Below are 8,800 nucleotides of genomic sequence, written 5' to 3'. Positions count from 1 at the left end.
CACACACATAACACATAGGAAGCACAAGCAACCCACATTACACATTAGGAAGGGGGAGAAAACATATAACAAAACCTATGCGTGATCCATCACTTACTAAGAATAGTCCTAAGGGGTTCATACTTCTTCCACCTAGGTCAACGGGATACCAATTCAACTAGCATGCAATATAATAGACTCATAAACCTACGAACGGTACCCGAAATATCAAACTAGACATGGGCACGATAAACGGAGTCCGTTGGGACACCACGGGGTCGGGGGAACATCAAACGGGGAAGCCGGGGTCCCGAAGGGGGATGATTTTCCAGCGGGTAGCCGGTGGGTGGGGGCCACCCGCCGGTTTCACTGTTCCGGCCAGCGGGTCGCCGGCGGGCAGCTGCCCACCCGCCGGCTGCTCGCTGCCAGAGACGACTTCTCGGCCGTGGGTAGGTGGCGGGTCCCCTACCCCCCACTGACTCTTATCACACAATTTCCAGCGGGTAGCCGGTGGGTGGGCGGCCACCCGCCGGCTGCCCCCCGGACTCACTGTTCCGGGCAGCAGGTCGCCGGCGGGCAGCTGCCCGCCCGCCGGCTGCCCGCTGCCGGAGACGACTTCTCGGCCGTGGGTTGGTGGCGGGTCCCCTACCCCCCACTGACTCTTATCACACAATTACGCCCCGGGAACCATTGTGGAGCCCGAAACCATGCTTAGACACTTTACAACGCAAGTAATAACAACACGTAGACAATTAACGGATCAAATACGAGAAACGAACGGCACATAACCTATCATGCTTTTCTAAACATAATCAACACCCAAACATGCGATTTCCCCACCCGATAATCCAAGAATGATATCATACGATACAACCTAGGGTTCTAATCACTTTTATATCAACAAGAATACGATTTGTCTTCTAATTGCAAGATTCGGTAAGAATAACTTATAAGCATCAAGAACGTCACACAATTATCAGGAACAACACATAATCATCAAGAACTCCATATAATCATCAAGAACTCCATAATTATCAAGAATCTCCCAATATCAAGATTATCAAGATCCCCCATGGGATCATCACATCATACATCAATAATAATCATCACAAATCATAAACATATAATAATATGGGGAAACCCTAAGGGGGAATCATAACTATGAAAATAGGTTTTGTTGAGACATGGGTTACCTCTTAGCCTTAATTAATTTCCTTGGCTATGAAGGATCTTTCTCTAAGCTTCATTGCTTTCTTGATTTCTCCTAAGGGGGGTTCTTGGAGCTCTTTTGGTGGTGGGGCGTTTTTCTTGTGGGAGGGATTCTAGGTGCCCCCTAAGTTCCCTATTTATAGATATAGGGATCTTACTTAGAGTCTAATCCTATTGGGATTAGGGGTTGGGTTTATATATGAGGGCCCACAGGCTATGGTGGGCCTTTTTCCCTAATTAATCATTATAATTCATTCATTCTCTTGGGCTATTAATTAATTAATTAATTGGTTTTAGGACTCGTAACACGGAGTGTTACAGGGACGGACTCGGGCTCGCGATCGACCGTCGATGGACACTTCCGAGTGTACCACCCACTGAACGAGGCCTACCCTCGTAGGTCTTAATGACCTAATGGCCTTGCCGGGACGGACCCGGGCTTCGCCTACCCTCGTAGGTCTTAATGGCCTAATGGCCTTGCCGGGACGGACCCGGGCTTCGCCTACCCTCGTAGGACTTAGTGGCCTAATGGCCTTGCCGGGACGGACCCGGGCTTCGCCTACCCTCGTAGGTTTTAATGGCCTAATGGCCTTGCCGGGACGGACCCGGGCTTCGCCTACCCTCGTAGGTCTTAATGGCCTAATGGCCTTGCCGGGACGGACCCGGGCTTCGCCTACCCTCGTAGGTCTTAATGGCCTAATGGCCTTGCCGGGACGGACCCGGGCTTCGCCTACCCTCGTAGGTCTTAATGGCCTAATGGCCTTGCCGGGACGAACCCGGGCTTCGCCTACCCTCGTAGGACTTAGTGGCCTAATGGCCTTGCCGGGACGGACCCGGGCTTCGCCTACCCTCGTAGGTCTTAATGGCCTAATGGCCTTGCCGGGACGGACCCGGGCTTCGCCTACCCTCGTAGGACTTAGTGGCCTAATGGCCTTGCCGGGACGGACCCGGGCTTCGCCTACCCTCGTAGGTCTTAATGGCCTAATGGCCTTGCCGGGACGGACCCGGGCTTCGCCTACCCTCGTAGGACTTAGTGGCCTAATGGCCTTGCCGGGACGGACCCGGGCTTCGCCTACCCTCGTAGGTCTTAATGGCCTAATGGCCTTGCCGGGACGGACCTGGGCTTCGCCTACCCTCGTAGGACTTAGTGGCCTAATGGCCTTTCCGGGATGGACCCGGGCTTCGCCTACCCTCGTAGGTCTTAATGGCCTAATGGCCTTGCCGGGACGGACCCGGGCTTCGCCTACCCTCGTAGGTCTTAATGGTGCACGTGTTTCTGAATGAAAAAGGATGCTTCATTTCATAGAAAAGATTAGCCTGCCGGTACAACGGCTATCCGGCTAGGCCAAGATTACAATGGGTCTAGAAAATAAACACTACATAGTCTAGGAGCAACAAGATGCTAGAAAATAAATCTAATGGTGAAAGAGTGTAAGGTTCTCTGAGTTCCACACTCTGTCTACGATCTTCCCGGTTGTCATTTGTAATTTGTAGGATCCAGGGCGTATGACTGCCGACACCACATACGGGCCTTCCCAACCCTGTGACATTTTCCCGCCCTCTAGCGGGCGGCTGGCTTCTCTTTTCCTTAACACGTAATCTCCTACTTGAAAGTACCTTGGTCGGTCTCGAGCATCATGGTACGCCTTTGCTTTCTTTTGGTACTCGATTACTCTCTTCGCGACCTGTTCTCGCCTTTCTTCGACGGTGTCTAACTCAACCGCCATCATTTCTTCATTGGTATCAGGATCGAACTCCTTTTCCCGAGCGGTCGGTAACCAGGCCTCAACCAGTAGTCTAGCCTCCGCGCCATAGACTAGTGCAAAGGGGGTTTCTTTTGTTGCCTCTCGTGGGGTCGTTCTATACGCCCATAGGATATACGGTAGCTCGTCCGCCCAATTTCGTCCCGCCGAGTACAGCTTCTTCTTCAGTCCTTCTAAGATGGTCCGGTTGGCGTTCTCGACTTGGCCGTTGCCCTGAGGGTATGCGACGGATGACTTTACCGCCTTTGTACTAATTGTTGCAAGGAAGTTCGAGAAGTAAGTCCCTTCAAACTGCTTGCCGTTGTCTGTGACCAGTTGTACGGGGACACCGAATCAAGAAACCACATTGCGCCAGAGGAACCTGGCGCATTGCTGTGACGTGATGGTCGCCAAAGGTTCCGCCTCGATCCACTTCGAGAAATAATCGATTGCCACGATGATGAACCTCTTCCGCCCGGCCACCCGGGTGAACGGGCCGACTATGTCGACGCCCCACCTTGCGAAAGGGATGGCCGTGCTGACGGGCTGGTAAAAGGTAGCCGGTCGACCGGGAACTTTGGCGAAGACTTGGCATGCCTCGCATTCTCGGGCTACCCTCTTGCAGTCTAGTTGAATTGACGGCCAGTAGTATCCTATTAGCATTATTCTCCGCGCCAGGGCCTTACCGCCCTGGTGCGCCGAGCAGATCCCCGAATGGAGCTCGGTCATCACCAGGTCAGCTTCGAAGTCGTTTAGGCATCTCATCAGCGGGCCACCATACGACCGTCGGTAGAGCCGGCCGTCCATCACCTGGAAACGTGGCGCCCTTAGCTTGACTTTTTGGGCCCTCTCTGCGTCGTCGGGGAAGCGATCCTCGGTTAAATATCGCATCAGGTCTGTAATCCAATTCTCTTCCGGTGGTGCTACCGGGGCAACTTCTAGCACGTCAATAGATGCCCGAGTCAGTTATTCTACGCGCGCTATTTTGGAGATGTGCTCGGGGGCTTCCTGGGCGAGCTTAGATAGAACGTCAGCGTCCACGTTTTCTGCCCGGGGAACGTGCTCAATTGTATGGCCCTCGAAGTCCGCGAGGATCGCTAATGCCCAGTTTCTGTATTGTACCAATCGGTCCCCGTTGGCCTCGAAGTTCCCTAGAACCTGCCCGACTACTAAGGCGGAGCCGGTTCTCGCCCGGACGTGTTGCGCGCCGAGATTTCTGACGTACTGGAGGCCGGCAATGAACGCCTCATACTCGGCCTCGTTGTTGGTAGGGGAAAAGGAGAAGACCAAGGCGTAGTACAATTTGATCCCCTCTGGGCTAGAGCCGTCAAAAATGGGTTTTTCCCACCGGGTCGATCCGTCCCGTACCGCCGTAGGTAGGGGATGGGTTCTTCAAATTTTGATCCGCCAGGAGGCGGGCTTTTTAGCCCGTCCCGCCTGGGTCACGGGTTCAGGCGGGGCGGGTCAGGCGGGTCACGGGTTTAGCCCGCGATCTGCTAATACATATATATTTAGTATTTAATACATGTTATTTTGGTTTGTGTAATAGTGTTAGTGTGGTTATAACTTATAGATTTATAGGAATACAATACTAGGTAGTGTTACTGTGTTAGTGTACTGTATGTCTGTATAATGATTCTTTTTTCTTTTTGTTTTTTAAAGGATATTATACATTGATTTTTTTTTTTTTAAATAATAACACAATAAAAAAATCGATTGGCGGGCTAGCCCGCCCCGCCAGCGGGCTTTGACATGGCGGGGCAGGCCGGCCGCATTCCAAGTCCGCTAAGAGGCGGGCTTTTTAGCCCGTCCCGCTACGAGGACGGGCTTTGGTATTTTTTGGCCCGTCCCGCCCCGCGAGACCGTTTCGACGGCTCTACTCTGGGCTGGTGATAACTATTCCTCCACCCGCTCCTCTCTTACTGCTTGAGCCGTCCGTTGCCAACTCCCACCACTGCTCGTCCGGGCCCGGTTGTGTCGTCGTATCGACTTCCCAAGCCGTGCACTCTACTACGAAGTCGGCCAGTGCCTGGCCTTTGATCGCCGGCCGGGGTCTGTATTCCATGGCAAACTGTGTCAGCATCAGGGCCCATTTGACCAATCGGCCGGATGAGTTGGAGTTCCGAAGGACGGACCCGATGGGTTGGTCCGTGAGCACTCGAACTGTTCGGCCCTGAAAATACGGGGTGAGCTTGTTGGCGGCCATGTATAGGGCATACACGACCTTTTCCAGCCAGGAGTATCTGGTTTCTGCCCCGCTCAGGGCGTGACTGACGTAGTAAACCGGTCTTTGGACGTTGTGCTCGTCAGTTCGGCAAAGGACTGCACTGACTGCCTTGTCGGACACCCCTAAGTAGACATCTAGATCTTCGCCCGGCTCCGGCTTTGAGAGCACGACCGGAGACATAAGGTACTCCTTCAGTTGCTCAAAAGCATCCTGGCAATCCCGATCCCATTTGAAAGCGTTCACTTTCCTCAGTGTCTTGAAAAAAGGCAGGGCCCGCTCGGCCAGTTTAGAAAGGAAGCGACTAAGTGCTGCTAGTCTTCCGGTCAGCTGCTGGACCTCCCGAACGGTAGTGGGGGGCTGCATGTCCAAGATTGCCTTGACCTTAGCCGGGTTTGGTTCGATGCCCCTCTTGGTCATCATGAATCCTAGGAACTTCCCGGTCTGCACCGCGAACGTGCATTTCGCCGGGTTTAGCCTCATCTGGTGGTGGCGTAAAATCTCGAAACAAGCCCAAAGATCATGGGCGTGGTCCTCCCGCTTGAGGCTCTTGACGAGCATGTAGTCGATATATGCCTCCATGGTCTTACCGAGCAGGTCTTCGAACAACATGTTTATCATTCTCTAGTACGTGGCCCCTGCGTTGCATAAGCCGAAAGGCATCACCCTGTAACAGTACAGGCCGTCCGGCGTGACAAAGGATGTCTTCACCTCATCCTCTTCCGCCATCATTATCTGGTGGTACCCTTTGAAGGCGTCCATGAAGCTCATCAGTTCAGACCCGGCGGTCTCGTCTACCATCTGGTGGATACTTGGCAACGGGTACGGGTCGAGCGGGCACGCTCGGTTGAGGTCCGTGTAATCAATACACATGCGCCATGCAGGTGGCTTGGGTACTAGGACAACGTTAGCCACCCAGTCGGGGTAAACGACTTTCCGGATATGCCCGATTGAGCTTAGCGTCCTGACCTCCTGCCGAACGAACTCCCTTCTGTCGACCGACAAGTGTCGTTGCTTCTGCTTGACAGGTCGTGCGGTAGGGTTCACTGTTAGGTGGTGACATATAGTCGACCGGGCTATCCCGGGCATATCCTGTGGTCCCCAAGCGAAAACGTCGGCATACTCCTTTAGGACTTCTATGATCGAGCTCCTCAGGTCTGGTGTTAGGGCCGTGCCTATTCGGACGGTCTTCTCGGGGAATTTGTCAGATAGTCGGATCTCTTCAACCTCCTCCGCCGGTTCAGGCTGCTCCCTGGTCATAACTTTACTGCCGTTTGCTATGGCGTTTACTCTGGATGAACTGCCCTCACTCCTCTGTACTGCTTTTACGTAACACTTCCGGGCCGACCGGACGTCGCCCCTTAGCACACCAACTCCCGCCGGCGTTTGGAACTTCATGCACAGGTGCGGCATGGATATGATTGCTCCGATCTTGGCAATTCCCGGTCGGCCTAGGATCACGTTGTGGACGCAGGCGAGGTTCACCACGATAAATTCCATGTCCGTCTTCGTCACCCTGGGATAAGTGCCCACTTCTACAGGTAACCTGACTAGACCCTCTGGTTCGATAGTGGCTCCAGTGAAGCCGGACAACTAGGTGCGGACCGGGGTCAATTTTTCCTTATCCAGCTTCAGCTTCTTAAAGACGTCCAGGTAGAGGACATTCACACTGCTACCGGTATCGACCATCACCCTTTCAACGTCCACGACGCAAACGTCTATCGTGACAATTAGTGCTTCAGTCCCGTGATCGAGATTTCGGGGCAGGTCGTCGTCGGTAAAGGCGATGGGTTCGGCTTTCAAGCGTTTTTCCGGTCGGGCCTCTTCTACCAGCCCGACTTGTAGACTTTGACACCACCTGTGCCTGTCCTCCGTGCTGTCACCGCCCTCCGGGCCACCGAAGATTATGTGAATCACCTGCTTGGAACCCGCGGACCGAGGTTCCTCGTCGGGCTCTTGGGCCTTATCCTTCTTGTCCCGGCCGGTTCTTTTGAAGAACTTTTTCCATCTCTTCCCCTTTTCCTTTTTTTCGGTGAACTGTGTCAATTCCCCCTCTTTCAGGAGGTCTTCGATTACTTCTTTCAAAACCCGGCATTCGTCCGTCGTATGCCCCCGGTTACGATGATATGCGCAGAACTTGGAGGTATCCCGGCCATCACGTCCGGGCTCTGGTAGTTGAATCAGGTTACAGCCCTGTGCGTAATCGAGGATCTCCGTCACTGGCCGGGTGAGCTTGGACAGGTCCCGGGGGGCCTGCTGACGGTCCCCGCGCTTGGGTTCCGGCCGATTGTCGTGCCGGGCCGATCCCGATTCTTGACGTCGCTTAGCGGAGTTGGCTTCCATAGCGTTCGCGTGGTCGGTGACCCGTCGGATCGCCTCATCATATGATTGCGAAGGGTGGACGATGAAGTCCTGGTATAGAGCTCCTGCTCGAAGCGAGTAGTGTAGGACGTTTATGGCCGTCCTGTCGTCCATGGGCTCCACCTCACCAATGGCGTTTTTCCATTTGACCAGGAAATCGGCCAAAGACTCGCCCTGCAATTGCTTGGCGGCTTCAAGGTGGGTGAAGTGCTTTCGGACCGTCCGGGACATCGCGAAGCGGCGGATGAACTTGGTGGACAGGTCTGCGAAGCACGCGATGGACCCCGGTTCGAGAGATTTGAACCATTCTGCTGCTCGCCCTGAGAGCGTCTAGAAGAAGGCTCGGCAGATAACGGCGTCGGATATGCCCATCATGATCATGTTTCCATAGAAGGAGTTGACGTGCTCCTCTGGGTCTGTTTTCCCGGTGTAGTCTTTCGATCCTGGGACCCGGAGATCAATTGGGTACGGCTGCTACATTATTTCACTAGAGAAGGGAGTCCGTAGCAGCGTGGTATCCAGGGTTGGGACTTGCGATGTTTGCTCCTGCTTCCACTGGTTGAACTCCCGACGAACCTGCTCCATGATCTCGCGCGGGACCCCGGTTGGCCTATTTGGCGGGTTATCTCGTCGTTGAGTGCTCCTAGACGAGCTCACCTCATCTGAGTCCGTGCCTCGGCTGGACGTCATCCGGTCTAGCGACGCCCTTCTCCCCGTTGGTCGGGCGGGGCGGGGCGAATCCGTGGGCTGCAACCTGTCAAATGCACTTGTCCGGGGGACTCGCTCTTCCGAATGGTCGACCGAACCTAGGCGGGTTCGGGCCGGTCGGCGCTGGGACCGAGCAGCTTCTGGTTGAGGGTTCCAAGGTCCTCGTGGCGACTGAACCCCGCCCTCGTCATGCTCGCTCGCTCCCGGGCCGAAGGCGGGGGCGGCGACCCGGTAATTGTGCACCGGGCTGTACATCTGCGGCGGGTACATTCCCGGCATCGGAGGCTGCGGGTATACCGGGGGGTAAAAATGCGGAGCATTGGCCCACCACTGATATGCCGGGTCCACGAATCCCGGGACAGCTCCCGGGGCTAGGTATGTGGCTTGAATTGGGATATCCTTGTAAGCGGCTTCCGCCGGCCTTACGTTCGCCGGTTCTGGCGGCTGGAGCGCTCCTTCGGGTGGTTGATTGAGGTCCATTCGGGCATTCAGATGCGCTCGTAGGTCTGGTTAGGCGTCATCAGCCTCTTCGCCAGTGTTGAGGAAGTCCATAAAGGGATACATGTGGAGGAGATCG

The 8,800-nt window shown here is 54.6% G+C and overlaps 1 protein-coding gene across 1 annotated transcript; it reads right to left on the bottom strand.

Annotated features, from left to right (window-relative positions):
• Window positions 1-6,747: 6,747 nt before the first annotated feature.
• LOC109153491 lies at window positions 6,748-7,746 on the bottom strand. The gene has a single exon (XM_019301358.1). The coding sequence runs from the start codon at window positions 7,744-7,746 to the stop codon at window positions 6,748-6,750; it is 999 nt and encodes a 332-aa protein (XP_019156903.1).
• Between the last annotated feature and the right edge of the window lie 1,054 nt (window positions 7,747-8,800).

Source organism: Ipomoea nil, unplaced genomic scaffold, assembly GCF_001879475.1.
Source record: "Ipomoea nil cultivar Tokyo-kokei standard unplaced genomic scaffold, Asagao_1.1 scaffold2494, whole genome shotgun sequence".
In the NCBI taxonomy this organism is placed as follows: Eukaryota; Viridiplantae; Streptophyta; class Magnoliopsida; order Solanales; family Convolvulaceae; genus Ipomoea; species Ipomoea nil.
The sequence above is the reverse complement of the archived record's forward strand: the minus strand, read 5'-3'. Positions and strand labels throughout refer to the sequence as shown.